Below are 16,339 nucleotides of genomic sequence, written 5' to 3'. Positions count from 1 at the left end.
AGTATAGGTAAGTTTACCGCCGCAAACACGGTGACCACCAGGGGAAGTTAATAGCCTAACAAGGAAGGTCCAGGACTTCCTATGTGGCACCCTGGAATTTAAAATAAAAGTAACAAGGTTTATCTTCACCTCCCTAACTGGCAGAGAGACCTTTCTCTGTCCTGGCCACTGTAGGGGCAGGAAAAAACTGGGCAATGGTTGAAGGAGGGGGCAATTTAACCTTTCTCTGTTTCCTGCCCCTACAGAGGTCAGGGGTCAATCTACTATTATAACGCCGTCATGGTGGTGAAATGGAAAAAATTGTTCTTGCAGGTAGCTGCTTTTGAAGGTTCTGCAGCAGTAAGGCAGTAACAGCAGCTAGAAGGCACTGCCGGAAACACCCAGCCTTAGCTCCTCACTTCTCATTCCCTGCCATTTGAAGTGAATTGGCATGGCTCAGCTGTAATTACACCTGCTCACTGCTGAAGTTGTGATGGGAAGCAGATAAACAATGAAGAGAAGACAACACTCATACGAATGCTGCTTTCTCTTCAAACAGCTGATCAGCGGATACCGGTTGTTGCCCTCCATTTGATCTGATATTAGGTCATTAATATTAAAAAAGTTGACAACCCCCTTAAGGTCATGTGTTCATACTTTTTCCTCCCCGCTGTTTTTCCCGCTGACATCTGTAGCGAAATGACACTGCACACTGTTAATGGATCCATCCGAAGCGAACCTGATAAGCTTCGGGTTCATCTGCTGGAAGAAATTTTGTGAAGTTCATAATGAACTCTGTTTGTTACAGACTGATTTGCTCATCTCTGCATGCAGGGCTTTCTTTCTGTCTAAAATAATGGATCTCAGATGGAAATGGCTAAAACGAATGCCAAATGTGCATAAATGTGCATAATGGTTGCTTAAAATACCGAATAATTTTTTTTGTCTATTTTTATGTTCTTCTGACAGATCAGAAAAACGGACAACTAAACGGTAACGTGAACCCTGCCTAAGCAGACAGCGCCCCCTTCATTTTGCAAGCATCATGCGCTCTGTGCCACCACACAGGTCAGACAGCCCTAAGGCCAGACTTGTTATTGATCAATGTGTCTCAGATTGAGCAGTAACACTTCTTCAACTAATTGTATTTTTAAATACTGCAAAAAGTAATATTTTTTTTAAAAGAAACCACAAAGATTACAGTTGCTTTCAATTATCATTGTATAAATGATGCTATATATTTTTACTACTTACCCTTTAAACACCAACATACCAGATTCAACATTGCAGTCAGTCAACTTGTGTTGAAAATGCAACTTAACATTTGAATACTTTTCTGCAGCTGTTGAATAATCAAAAAAAGTAATCAATATAATACAACAAAATGTTAAATTGAAATGAAATTAATGTACAGTTTGCTATATGGCAGAAATATCTTCTTGGTAGTCCAAGTACAAAGATCTCCTGTCTCTGGTTTTGGTCTCATTATTAGAGATGGGCGAAGTTTTGAAAATTAGTATTTGGCTGCTTCATTGAACTTTGACAATAAATTTGTTTAGTTACGAATTACTTTGTAATGATTCCATTCCATTGTATGGAGCAGGCCCAGTAACTGGGAATGGCGATCGCTCCGCTCCCCCTCATGTAACCGCTCAGATGCCACATTCAGCACTGATCGCGAGTTCTGAGGGTCACATTTAGCCTATCAGGGGGTTAATCAGGGGTTAAAACAAAAAAGATATGTGCACTGTACACTCACCTCATTCATTTGATCACGGAGAGACCATTACGGCCATCTTAATTGAAGAAAAGGAACTTATTCCCGTGCGTCACAGGTCAGTGTGCACAAGAATTGGCTCATTTTCTTTAAACAAGATGGCTGCAACAGCCTCTCTGTGATCAAATGGATGAGTTGTTTTTTTTTCTTTTTTCTTTTAACAAAGCCATTTTAGGAAAAATTTATTAATTAACACGATGCTCCAGGAAATTCGGATTCGTGGTGAATCAAGTTTTTCCTGAAATTGGGATTGAATTCCACGTAGTTAACTTTGATTCCCTCAACACTACTAATTATGTCAAAAGAGTTGGAGTTGTATGCATTGCATACGTTTTTAAACTGTGCATGAATGTGCTTTAGACTGTGCTTTCTAATATACTAAGTCACAGAAAAATAAAACTTACACTGCAGAGTATACATATTTTCTTTTATACATTGTGGCCAATGGATGACATAATCCACTATATGGCTTCATTCAGAGGAATACATGGAAAACAGAAATACCAGTAATAAGGGTGTATTATTCTATATCTTTGTGTTTACAAGTAATCCATGCAAGGAGTGCGTACAGATAGAGCACTGGCAGCCTGTAAATTCCACAGCCTTAGGCCTCTTGCACACGAATGTGTGTTGGCCATGCCTGTGCTGCGGACCGCAAATTGCAATCTGCAATGCACGGGCACCGACCGTGTGGCAGCCGCATTTGGATCACGAACCCATTCACTTGAATGGGGTCCACGATCCGTATGTTCCACAAAAAGATAGAACAAGTTCTATCTTTTTGCGGAACGGAAGCATGGAACAGAACCCCTAAGAAGCACTCCGTAGTGCTTCCGTTCCTTGGTTCCGTTCCGCACAGCATCTCCGTATTTGCAGACCCATCTAAGTGAATGCGGAATGCACAAGGTCAGTGCCCCGTGTATTGCAGACCCACCATATGCGGGCCGCAATATGGCCACTAGGGACACAAGACACGGTTGTGTGAAAGAGGCCTAAGGCTACATTCACACGACTGTATGAATGAGTCCGCATACGTTTCGCAATTTTGCAGAACGGGTGCGGAACCATTAATTTCTATGGGTCCGTGTGATACAGTCATTAACAGGGTGTATTAATAGGAAATATTTCTATGTATTATTAGTCCTTGTGCTGTGCAGTTAAGTTTTAAAGCCTTTTTTGGGGTGTATTAGTGGAAAAAAATAGGGCTTATTAGCTGTTGTGTGGTGATGCGAGAAAATGACAGTCTTTTTTGGCGTATATTAGTGGAAAAAAAGGCTTATTTGCCGTTCAGCGGTGCAGTTCTATGTTCTAAAGCCTTTTATGGGGTGTATTAGTGGGAAAAAAAAGGCTTATTAGCCGTTGTGTGTTGAAGTGAGAAAATTACAGCCTTCTTTGGGGTGTATTAAATTCCTTTTTATTTATTTATTTGATCTAACAGTATGTCAGACAGAGAAGTGACAGGAATTGCAAAGTGGAGGGACAGAGGCCTAAATGTTTCTGGCGCAGGCACAGGTCGCAGCAGAGTAAGGGGGTGTGGCAGCAGGGGTAACTTCCAGAAGCCTGAGCTCCCAGTGTCATCTAGCGGTCCTGTCTTGGCCAGCAAACCAGCGGTTCTTGAATAGTTGACTCAGTCATCCCAAGTGACATCAGACACCCTCAGTCAGGAGTCGGTGGGTTCGTCAGACACAACCCTTAGTTGGCATGGCCCAGGAGCAGGCCCTGTGCCCTCACCTGTCCTCAACCTGCGTCTGTCCTTTTCTGTTCCCACAACCAGAGAAGTATTATATGCTGTAAGCTCAGCTCCACTATACAGCGAGGACGAGCTACTAGAGAATAGTCAGCAGCTACTGTCCAGCCAAGATCTGGAGGAAACATCCGCCGCTTTGTCTGGTAGGCGGGCAAGTAGTGATGAGGAGAGTGGCGTGGGAGCTGGCGTTGAGAGCGGTCAGGCTCCTGGCTCAGAGACCATTGAGACACTGAGGACCATTGAGGACATCAGTGACGTGCAGATTGTGCTCGATGATGATGTAGCCGATCACAATTGGGATAAGAGGGTGACAACTTGCGCCTCAGGCAGCGGCGGAGCCAGCAAGTCGTTAGCCTGGCCGAGAGTCAGCAGGGTGGCAGAAGTGGGAGGTCGGGAGCCAAACGTGCCCTGGGTAGACCACTGGCTTTGCAGGAGCCTACCTGTCTAGAAAGTAGTGGTGCAGAGGTTCACGGAGGCAGTGGCGGTAGCATCTAGTTAGTCAGTGTGTAGTGTGGGGGTAAAATCACCTACTCGGCGGTGTGGCAGTTTTTTGTTAAGCCGCCGAAGGAGGTGAACATGGCTATTTGCTGAATCTGTGGGCAAAAGGTGAAGAGTGGGCAGGGTGCCAATGTTGGCACCATGGCCCTGCGTCAACATATGCAGCGTCACCATAAAGTGGCCTGGGAGAACCGTGGCAGCAATATGTTGATTCAGCCTGACGCAGCAACCGCTGCATCACCCAGTGGCAATCACCCAATTTCAGGCAGTTAAGGATACACCACCTCAGCCGAAGGGATCTGTCTGACCTTCCCATCATCTGCTGGTCCTGATGCTCCTGTTCCTTGCACTCCTTCTAGGGATGGCCTTGCGGTTCGCCCAGCAGCCGTTTTGCGGCGAACTTTGCGCATCCACGATTCGCCGTACATGCGAACATATGGCAATATCCGCCGGTGCCATATTATTTTGCATGCGGTTATGCTGTGTTACCGCAGCTATATCGAGGGACAAACGCTATTGGAATAACTAATTTCAACAGGTGTGATATACTGTACCTGTTGCCCCCCAAAAATTTATTGAGGGGTGTAATATACCTATAATATACTTTCTAACATAGAAAGTATATTGTTCATTTGTGTTGTGCTTCAGTTGTGTGCAGTTCTGCTGCAATACCGCACGTATATAGAGGGACAAGCGCTATTGGAACAACTATTTGCAATGGGTGTGATATACCTGTTGCCCCCCCAAAAAAAGATAGATACCTGCTTCCACAAAATACTAATTAAGGGGTTTGATATACCCGCTTCCACAAAATACTGTATGAGGGGTGCGATATACCTGCTTACACAAAATATTGATTGAGGCCTGCGATATACCTGCTTCTACAAAATACTGATTGAGGGGTGTGATATACCTGCTTCCACAAAATATTGAATAAGGGGTTTGATTTACCTGATTCCACAAAATACAGATTGAGGGTTGAGATATAATTCCTTCCACCAAATATTGATTAAGGGGCTCTATATACCTGCTTCCACAAAATATTAATTAAGAAAAAATTGATATACCTGCTTCCAATAAATATTGATTGAGGCCTGCGATACACCTGCTTCCACAAAATATTGATTAGGGGTTTGATATACAAGCTTCCACCAAATAATGATTGGGGCCTGCGATACACCTACCTTCACAAAATACTGATTGAGGGGTGCGATATACCTGCTTCCAACAAATATTGATTAAGGGGTTCTATATACCTGCTTCCACAAAATACTGAGTTAGGGGATTGATATACCTGCATCTACCAAATATTATTTGAGGCCTGCGATACACCTGCTTCCACAAAATACTGATTAAGGGGATTGATATACATGCTTCCACCAAATATTGATTGAAGCCTGCGATACACCCGCTTCCACAAAATACTGATTAAGGGGATTGATATGCCTGCTTCCACCAAATATTGATTCAGACCTGCTTCCACAAAATACAGATTAAGGGGATTGATGTACCTGCTTCTACCAAATATTGATTGAGGCTTGCAATACGCCTGCTTCCACAAAATAGTGATTGAGGCCTGCAAGATACCTACTTCCACAATGTACTGATTAAGTGGATTGATATACCTGCTTCCACCAAATATTGATTATGGCCTACAATACACCTGCTTCCACAAAATAATGATTAAAGGGATTGATATCCCAGCTTCCAACAAAAACTGATTGAGGGGTGCGATAAACCTGCTTCCACAAAATACTGAATAAGGGGTTTGATATACCTGCTTTCACAAAATACAGATTGAGGGTTGTGATATACTTGCTTCCACAAAATATTGAATAAGGTTTTTTTTATATACCTGCTTTCACAAAAGATTTATTAAGGGGCTCTATATACCTGTTTGCACAAAATACTGATTGAGGGGTGCCATATACCTGATTTCACAAAATAATAATTAAGGGGATTGATATACCTGCTTCCACCAAATAATGATTGAGGCCTGCAATAAACCTGCTTCCACAAAATACTGATTAAGGGGTTTGATATACCTGCTTCCACCAAATACTGATTTAGGCCTGCGAGATACCTGCTTCCACAAAGTACTGATTAAATGGATTGATATACCTGCTTCCACCAAATATTGATTGAGGCCTGCTATACACCTGCTTCCACAAAATACTGATTAAGGAGTTTGATATACCTGCTTCCACCAAATATTCATTGATGCCTGCGATACACCTGCTTCCACAAAATGCTGATTAAGGGGATTAATATACTTGATTCCACCAAATTTTAATTGAGGCCTGCGATATAACTGCTTCCTTAAAATACTGATTAAGGGGTTTTATAGGCCTACTTCCATAAAATATAGACTGAGGTGTGCGATATACCTGCTTCCACCAAATATTGATTAAGGGATACTATATATCTGCTTCCACAAAATACTGATTAAGGGGTTTGATATATCAGCTTCCACCAAATACTGATTGAGGCCTACGATAAACCTGCTTCCACAAAATACTGATTAAGGGTTTTGATATACCTGCTTCCAACAAATATTGATTATGGCCTACGATACACCTGCTTCCACAAAACATTGATTAAGGGTTTTGATATACCAGCTACCCCCAAATACTGATTGAGCTCTGCGATACACCAGCTTCCACAAAATACTGATTAAGGATATTGATATATCTGCTTTTAAAAAATACTGATTGAGGGGTGCGCTATACCTGCTTCCACAAAATACAGATTGAGGGTTGCGATATACATGGTTCCACCAAATATTACATAAGGGGTTCTATAAACCTGCTTCCACAAAATACTGATTAAGGGGATTGATATACCTGCTTCCACAAAATATTAAATACGTTTTTTATATACCTGCTTCCACGAAAAATTGATTAAGGGGCTCTATATACCTGTTTCCACAAAATACTGATTGAGGGGTGCGATATACCTAAATCCACAAAATAATTATTAAGGGGTTTGATATACCTACATTCACAAAATACAGATTGAGGGGTGTGATATACCTGCTTTCAACAAAAACTGTTTAAGAAGTTCTATATGACTGCTTCCAAAAAATACAGATTGAGGGGTGCGATATACTTGCGTTCTCAAAATACTAATTAAGAGTTTGATATACCTGCTTCAACAAAATACTGATTGAGAAGTGTGATATACCTGTTTCCACCAAATATTAATAAATGGGTTCTATAAACCTGCTTCCACAAAAAACTGATTAAGGGGATTAATATACCTGCTTTTACCAATTATTGTTTGACGCCTACTATACAACTGCTTCCACAAAATAGTGATTAAGGTGTTTGATATACCTTCTTCCCCCAAATACTGTTTGAGGCCTGCTATATACCTGCATCCACAAAATACTGATTAAGGGGATTGATATCCCGGCTTTCTACAAATACGGATTAAAGGGTGCGATAAACCTGCTTCCACAAAATATTGAATAAGAGGTTTGATATGCCTTCTTCCACAAAATACAGATTGAGTGTTGCGATATATCTGCTTTCACAAAATACTGATTAAGGGGTTTTTATATTCCTGCTTCCACAAAAAAGTGATTAAGGGGCTCTATATACCTGTTTCCACAAAATACTGATTGAGGGGTGCGATATACCTGATTCCACAAAATAATGATTATGGGGTTTGAAATACCTGCTTTCACAAAATACAGATTGTGGGGTGCTATATACCTGCTTCCAATAGAGTTGAGCGAACCCGAACTGTAAATTTCGGGTTCATACAGAACTTTAGATTTTTTGACACCCGGATCCGAATCGGAACATTTACGTAAAAGTTTGGGTTCCGGTTCGGTGTTCAGTGATTTTTTGGGCGCTTTTTGAAAGGCTGCAAAGCAGCCAATCAACAAGCGTTATACTAATTGCCACAAAAGGCCATCACAGCCATGCCTACTATTGGCATGGCTGTAATTGACCAACTGCAGCATGTGACCCAGCCTCTATTTTAGCTGGAGTCACGTAGCGCCGCCCGTCACTCTGCTCGGATTAGTGTAGGGATAGGCTGCAGCTGCTGTGAGGGAGAGATCAGGGAGAAATCCTATGAAGAACTGCTTCTTTACTCAGCGATCTACCACAAATGTGTTTTGTGGGTGTAGTGCACAATTGTTTTAAGCCTGCCCTGAGCCAACTACTACTGAAAACAAACTTTTTTTCCTTCAGTTAGTCAATATCAATACATAATCGGCAGCCATTTTATGCAACGATAGTGCACCAGTACAGGATATCTGCATGTCTGCAAGTCCAGAAATACTGCTTTGAGACAGTATTTCTGGACTTGCAAAATTCTGATTGAGGGGTGCGATATACCTGATTCCACAAAATAATGATAAAGGGGTTTGATATACCCGCTTTCACAAAATACAGATAGAGGGGTGTGATATACCTGCTTTCACCAAATGCTGTTTAAGAAGTTCTATATGAATGCTTCCAAAAAATACTGATTGAGGGGTGCGATATACCTGCGTGCTCAAAATACTGATTAAGAGTTTGATATACCTGCTTCCACAAAATACTGATTGAGAAGTGCGATATACTTGCTTCCACCAAATATTGATAAAGGGGTTCTATAAACCTGCTTCCACAAAAAACTGATTAAGGGGATTGATACACCTGCTTCCACCAAATATTGATTGAGGCCTGCGATACACTTGCTTCTACAAAATACTGATTAATGAGATTGATATACCTGCTTTCACCAAATACTGATTGGGGCCTGCGATACACCTGCCTCCACAAAATACTGATTAAGGGAATTGATATACGTGCTTCCACAAAATACTGATTAAGTTGATTGATATACCTGCTTGCACCAAATACTGATTGGGGCCTGCGATACACCAGCTTCCACAAAATACTGATTGAGGGGTGCGATATACCTGCTTCCACCCAATATTGATTAAGTGGTTCTATATAACTGCTTCTACAAAATACTGATTAAGGGGATTGATATACCTGCTTCTACCAAATATTGTTTGACGCCTACGATACACCTGCTTCCACAAAATACTGATTAAAGGGTTTGATATACCTGCTTCCACAAAATACTGATTAAGGGGTGCGATATTCCTTCTTCCACCAAATATTGGTTGAGGCCTGCGATACACCCGCTTACACAAAATACTGATTAAGGGGATTGATATACCTGCAACCCCCAAATATTGATTGAGGCCTGCTATACACCTGCTTCCACAAAATACTGATTAAGGGGTTTGATATACCTGCTTTCACCAAATATTCATTCAGGCGTACGATACACCTGCTTCCACAAAATGCTGTTTAAGGGGATTGATATACTTGCTTCCACCAAATATTGATTGAGACCTGGGATATACCTGCTTCCTCAAAATATTGATTAAGGGGTTGATAAACCTGCTTCCACAAAATACAGATTGAGAGGTACGATATACCTGCTTCCACAAAATACTGAATAAGGGGTTTTATATGCCTGCATCCACAAAATATAGACTGAGGGGTGCGATATACCTGCTTCCACCAAATATTGATTAAGGGGTTCTATATACCTGCTTCCACAAAATAATGATTAAAGGGTTTGATATACCTGCTTAGACAAAATATTGATTACGGCCTACGATACAACTGCTTTCAGAAAATATTAATTAAGGGTTTTGATATAAAGCTTCCCCCAAATACTGATTGAGCTCTGCGATACACCAGCTTCCACAAAATACTGATTAAGGGGTTTGATATCCCAGCTTCCACCAAATACTGATTAAGGGGTTTGATATACCTGCTTCCACAAAATACAGATTGAGGTTTGCGATACACCTCCTTCCACAAAATATTGATTAAGGGGTTTGATATGCTGCTTCCACAAAATACATATTGAGGGCTGCGATATACCTGCTTCCACTAAATCAATATTTAGTATAAGGGGTTCTATATACTTGCTTCCACAAAATACTGATTAAGGGGTTTGATATAACCGCTTTCACCAAATACTGATGAGGCCTACGATACAACAGCTTCCACAAAGTAATGATTTACTTTTTTTATATACCTGCTTCCGCCAAATATTGATTGCTGCCTACGATACACATGCTTCCACAAAATATTGATTAAGGGTTTTGATATACCAGCTTCCCACAGATACTGACTGAGGCCTGCGAGATACCTGCTTCCACAAAATATTGATTAAAGGGGATTGATATACCTGCTTCCACCAAATATTTATTGAGTTCTGCGATACACCAGCTTCCATAAAATACAGATTGAGAGGTACGATATACCTGCTTCCACAAAATACTGAATAAGGGGTTTTATTTGCCTGCTTCCACAAAATACAGACTAAGGGGTGCGATATACCTGCATCCACCAAATATTGATTAAGGGGTTCTATATACCTGCTTCCACAAAATAATGATTAAGGGGTTTGATATACAAGCTTCCACCAAATATTAATTACGGCCTTTGATACACCTGCTTCCACAAAATATTAATTAAGGGTTTTGATATAACAGCTTCCCATAAATTCTGATTGAGCTTTGCGATACACCAGCTTCCACAAAATACTGATTAAGGGGATTGATATACCTGCTTCCATCAAATATTAATTGAGGCCTGCGATACACCTGCTTCCACAAAATACTGATTAAGGGGATTGATATACCTGCTTTTACAAAATACTGATGAGGGGTGCGATATACCTGCTTCCACCTAATATTGGTTGAGGCCTGCGATAAACCCGCTACCACAAAATACTGAGTAAGGGGATTGATATACCTGCTTCCACAAAATATTGATTGAGGCCTGCAATACACCTGCTTACACAAAATACTGATTAAGGGGTTTGATATACCTGCTTCCACCAAATACTGATTGAGGCCTATGATACACCTGCTTCCACAAAGTAATGATTAACGTTTTTTATATACCTGCTTCCACCAAATATTGATTACTGCCTACGATACACCTGCTTCCCCAAAATATTGATTAAGGGTTTTGATATACCAGCTTCCCCCAAATACTGATTGAGGCCTGCGAGATACCTGCTTCCACAAAATACTGATTAACCACCTCAGCTCCTCTAGCTTAAACACCCTTAATGACCAGGCCACTTTTTACAATTCTGTACTACACTAATTTCACCGTTTATTGCTCGGTCATGCAACTTACCACCCAAATGAATTTTACCTCCTTTTCTTCTCACTAATAGAGCTTTCATTTGGTGGTATTTCATTGCTGCTGACATTTTAACTTTTTTTGTTATTAATCGAAATTTTACGAAATTTTTGCAAAAAAATGACATTTTTCATTTTTCAGTTGTAATTTTTTTTTTTAAAAACGACACCTATATATACATTTTTCTCTAAATTTATTGTTCTACATGTCTTTGATAAAAAAAATGTTTGGGTAAAAAAAAAATGGTTTGGGTAAAAGTTATAGCGTTTACAAACTATGGTACAAAAATGTGAATTTCCGCTTTTTGAAGCAGCTCTGACTTTCTGAGCACCTGTCATGTTTCCTGAGGTTCTACAATGCCCAGACAGTAGAAAAACCCCACAAATAACCCCATTTCGGAAAGTAGACACCCTAAGGTATTTGCTGATGGCCATAGTGAGTTCATAGAACTTTTTATTTTTTGTCACAAGTTAGCAGAAAATGATGATTATTATTTCTTTTCCTTACAAAGTCTCCTATTCCACTAACTTGTGACAAAAAATAAAAACTTCCATGAACTCACTATGCCCATCACGAAATACCTTGGGTGCCTTCTTTCCAAAATGGGGTCACTTGTGGGGTAGTTATACTGCCCTGGCATTTTAGGGGCCCTAATGTGTGGGAAGTAGTTTGAAATCAAAATGTGTAAAAAATGCCCTGTGAAATCCTAAAGGTGCTCTTTGGAATGTGGGCCCCTTTGCCCACCTAGGCACACATGTGGTATCGCCGTACTCAGGAGAAGTTGGGCAATGTGTTTTGGGGTGTCATTTTACATATACCCATGCTGGGTGAGATAAATATCTCTGTCAAATGCCAACTTTGTATAAAAAAATGGGAAAAGTTGTCTTTTGCCGAGATATTTCTCTCACCCAGCATGGGTATATGTAAAAAGACACCCCAAAACACATTTCCCTACTTCTTCTGAGTACGGCGATACCACATGTGTGACACTTTTTTGCAGCCTAGGTGGGCAAATGGGCCCACATTCCAAAGAGCACCTTTCGGATTTCACAGGGCATTTTTTACATATTTTGATTTCAAACTACTTCTCACACATTAGGGCCCCTAAAATGCCAGGGCAGTATAACTACCCCACAAGTGACCCCATTTTGGAAAGAAGACACCCCAAGGTATTTCGTGATGGGCATAGTGAGTTCATGGAAGTTTGTATTTTTTGTCACAAGTTAGTGGAATATGAGACTTTGTAAGAAAAAATAAATAAAAAATAAAATCATCATTTTCCGCTAACTTGTGACAAAAAATTAAAAATTCTAGGAACTCTCCATGCCCCTCACGGAATACCTTGGGGTGTCTTCTTTCCAAAATGGGGTCACTTGTGGGGTAGTTATACTGCCCTGGCATTTTAGGGGCCCTAATGCGTGAGAAGTAGTTTGAAATCAAAATGTGTAAAAAATGCCCTGTGAAATCCGAAAGGTGCTCTTTGGAATGTGGGCCCCTTTGCCCACCTAGGCTGCAAAAAAGTGTCACACATGTGGTATCGCCGTACTCAGAAGAAGTAGGGCAATGTGTTTTTGGGTGTCTTTTTACATATACCCATGCTGGGTGAGAGAAATATCTCGGCAAAAGACAACTTTTCCCATTTTTTTTATACAAAGTTGGCATTTGACCGAGATATTTATCTCACCCAGCATGGGTATATGTAAAATGACACCCCAAAACACATTGTCCAACTTCCCCTGAGTACGGCGATACCACATGTGTGACACTTTTTTGCAGCCTAGATGCGCAAAGGGGCCCAAATTCTTTTTAGGAGGGCATTTTTTGACATTTGGATCCCAGACTTCTCACGCTTTAGGGCCCCTAAAATGCCAGGGCAGTATAAATACCCCACATGCGACCCCATTTTGGAAAGAAGACACCCCAAGGTATTCAATGAGGGACATGGCGAGTTCATAGAAGATATTTTTTTTTGGTACAAGTTAGCGGAAATTTATTTTTATTTTTTTCTCACAAAGTCTCCCTTTCCGCTAAGTTGGGACAAAAAGTTCAATCTTTCATGGACTCAATATGCCCCTCAGCGAATACCTTGGGGTGTCTTCTTTCCGAAATGGGGTCATATATGGGGTATTTATACTGACCTGGCATTTTAGGGGCCCTAAAGCGTGAGAAGAAGTCTGGAATATAAATGTCTAAAAAATTTTACGCATTTGGATTCCGTGAGGGGTATGGTGAGTTCATGTGAGATTTTATTTTTTGTCACAAGTTAGTGGAATATGAGACTTTGTAAGAAAAAACATAAAGACAAAAAAAAAAAAATCTATTTCCACTAACTTGTGCCAAAAAAATGTCTGAATGGAGCCTTACAGGGGGGTGATCAATGACAGGTGGGTGATCAATGACAGGGGGGTGATCAGGGAGTCTATATGGGGTGATCACCCCCCTGTCATTGATCACCCCCCTGTAAGGCTCCATTCAGACGTCCGTATGTGTTTTGTGGATCCGATCCATGGATCCGTGGATCCGTAAAACACATACGGACATCTGAATGGAGCCTTACAGGGGGGGTGATCAATGACAGGGGGGTGATCAATGACAGGGGGGTGATCAGGGAGTCTATATGGGGTGATCACCCCCCTCTCATTGATCACCCCCCTGTAAGGCTCCACTCAGACGTCCGTATGTGTTTTGTGGATCCGATCCATGGATCCGCAAAACACATACGGACCTCTGAATGGAGCCAGCCTTACAAGGGGGTGATCAATGACAGGGGGGTGATCAGGGAGTCTATATGGGGTGATCACCCCCCTGTAAGGCTCCATTTAGACGTCCGTATGTGTTTTGCGGTTCCGATCCATGGATCCATGGATCTGTAAAACACATACGGACATCTGAATGGAGCCTTACAGGGGGGTGATCAATGACAGGGGGGTGATCAGGGAGTCTATATGGGGTGATCACCCCCCTGTCATTGATCACCCCCCTGTAAGGCTCCATTCAGACGTCCCTATGTGTTTTGCGGATCCGATCCATGGATCCGTGGATCCGTAAAACACATACGGACATCTGAATGGAGCCTTACAAGGGGGTGATCAATGACAGGGGGGTGATCAGGGAGTCTATATGGGGTGATCACCCCTCTGTCATTGATCACCCCCCTGTAAGGCTCCATTCAGATGTCCGTATGTGTTTTGCGGATCCGATCCATGGATCCGTGGATCCGCAAAACACATACGGACCTCTGAATGGAGCCAGCCTTAAAAGGGGGTGATCAATGACAGGGGGGTGATCAGGGAGTCTATATGGGGTGATCACCCCCCTGTAAGGCTCCATTCAGACGTCCGTATGTGTTTTGCGGATCCGATCCATGGAACCGTAAAACACATACGGACGTCTGAATGGAGACTTACAGGGGGGTGATCAATGACAGGGGGGTGATCAGGGAGTCTATATGGGGTGATCACCCCCCTGTCATTGATCACCCCCCTGTAAGGCTCCATTCAGACGTCCGTATGTGTTTTGCGGATCCGATCCATGGATCCGCAAAACACATACGGACCTCTGAAAGGAGCCAGCCTTACAAGGGGGTGATCAATGACAAGGGGGTGATCAGGGAGTCTATATGGGGTTATCAGAGGTTAATAATGGGTTAATAAGTGACAGGGTGGTGTAGTGTAGTGTGGTGCTTGGTGCTAATTATTACAGAGCTGCCTGTGTCCTCTGGTGGTCGATCCAAGCAAAAGGGACCACCAGAGGACCAGGTAGCAGGTATATTAAAAGCTGTTATCAAAACAGCGTCTAATATACCTGTTAGGGGTTAAAAAAATCGCATCTACAGACTGCCAGCGAACGATCGCCGCTGGCAGGCTGTAGATCAACTCGCTTACCTGTAGTTCCTGTGAACGCGCGCGCCTGTGACTCTGCCTGAGACTGCCGCCTCCAGAACGCGATCCTGCGTTAGGCGGTCCGGAGGCGGTTAAAGGGTATTGATATAACTGCTTCACCAAATACTGATTGAGCTCTGCGATACACCAGCTTCCACAAAATACTGATTAAGCATATTTATATACCTGCTTCCATCAAATATTGATTGAGGCCTGCGATACACCTGCTTCCACAAAATACTGATTAGGAGGTTTGATATCCCGCTTCCACCAAATACTGATTATGGGGTACGACATACCTGCTTCCACAAAATATTGAATAAGGTGTTTGATTTACCTGCTTCCACAAAATACAGATTGAGGGTTGAGATATACCTACTTCCATTAAATATTGATTAGGGGTTCTATATACTTGCTTCCACAAAATACTGATTAAGAAAAAATTGATATACCTGCTTCCAATAAATATTGATTGAGGCCTGCGATACACCTGCTTGCACAAAATATTGATTAAGGGGATTGATATACCTGCTTCTAACAAATATTGATTGAGGCCTGCGATAGACCTGCTTCCACAAAATATTGATTGGGGGTTTGATATACAAGCTTCCACCAAATAATTATTGGGGCCTGCGATACACCTACCTTTACAAAATACTGATTGAGGGGTGGGATATACCTGCTTCCACTAAATACTGAGTTAGGGGATTGATATACCTGCTTCTACCAAATATTATTTGAGGCCTGCGATACACCTGCTTCCACAAAATACTGATTAAGGGGATTGATATACATGCTTCCACCAAATATTGATTGAAGCCTGCGATACACCCGCTTCCACAAAATACTGATTAAGGCCCCTTTCACACGAGCGAGTATTCCGCGCGGATGCGATGCGTGAGTTGAACGCATTGCACCCGCACTGAATACCGACCCATTCATTTCTATGGGGCTGTTCAGATGAGCGGTGATTTTCACGCATCACTTATGCGTTGCTTGAAAATCGCAGCATGCTCTATATTCTGCGTCTTTCACGCAACGCAGTCCCCATAGAAGTGAATGGGGTTGCGTGAAAATCGCAAGCAAGTGCGGATGCGGTGCGATTTTCACGCACGGTTGCTAGGAGACGATCGGGATGGAGACCCGATCATTATTATTTTCCCTTATAACATGGTTATAAGGGAAAATAATAGCATTCTGAATACAGAATGCATAGTAAAACAGCGCTGGAGGGATTAAAAAAATAAATAAAATTAACTCACCTTAGTCCACTTGA

At 41.9% G+C, this 16,339-nt stretch overlaps 1 protein-coding gene across 1 annotated transcript in view; it reads right to left on the bottom strand.

Moving 5' to 3' along the window:
- KMO (kynurenine 3-monooxygenase) overlaps positions 1-16,339 on the bottom strand; it is a 1,955,166-nt gene that overhangs the window by 1,313,483 nt on the left and 625,344 nt on the right. Inside the window, exon 6 of the mRNA XM_040429299.1 lies at positions 1,234-1,321. Within this exon, the coding sequence (XP_040285233.1) occupies positions 1,234-1,321 (88 nt within the window). The remainder of the gene's footprint in view (positions 1-1,233; positions 1,322-16,339) is intronic.

The sequence above is a fragment of the Bufo bufo genome, chromosome 4 (assembly GCF_905171765.1).
Source record: "Bufo bufo chromosome 4, aBufBuf1.1, whole genome shotgun sequence".
Lineage (NCBI taxonomy): Eukaryota > Metazoa > Chordata > Amphibia > Anura > Bufonidae > Bufo > Bufo bufo.
Note: the sequence above shows the minus strand (reverse complement) of the source record. Positions and strands in the feature narration are given on the sequence as shown.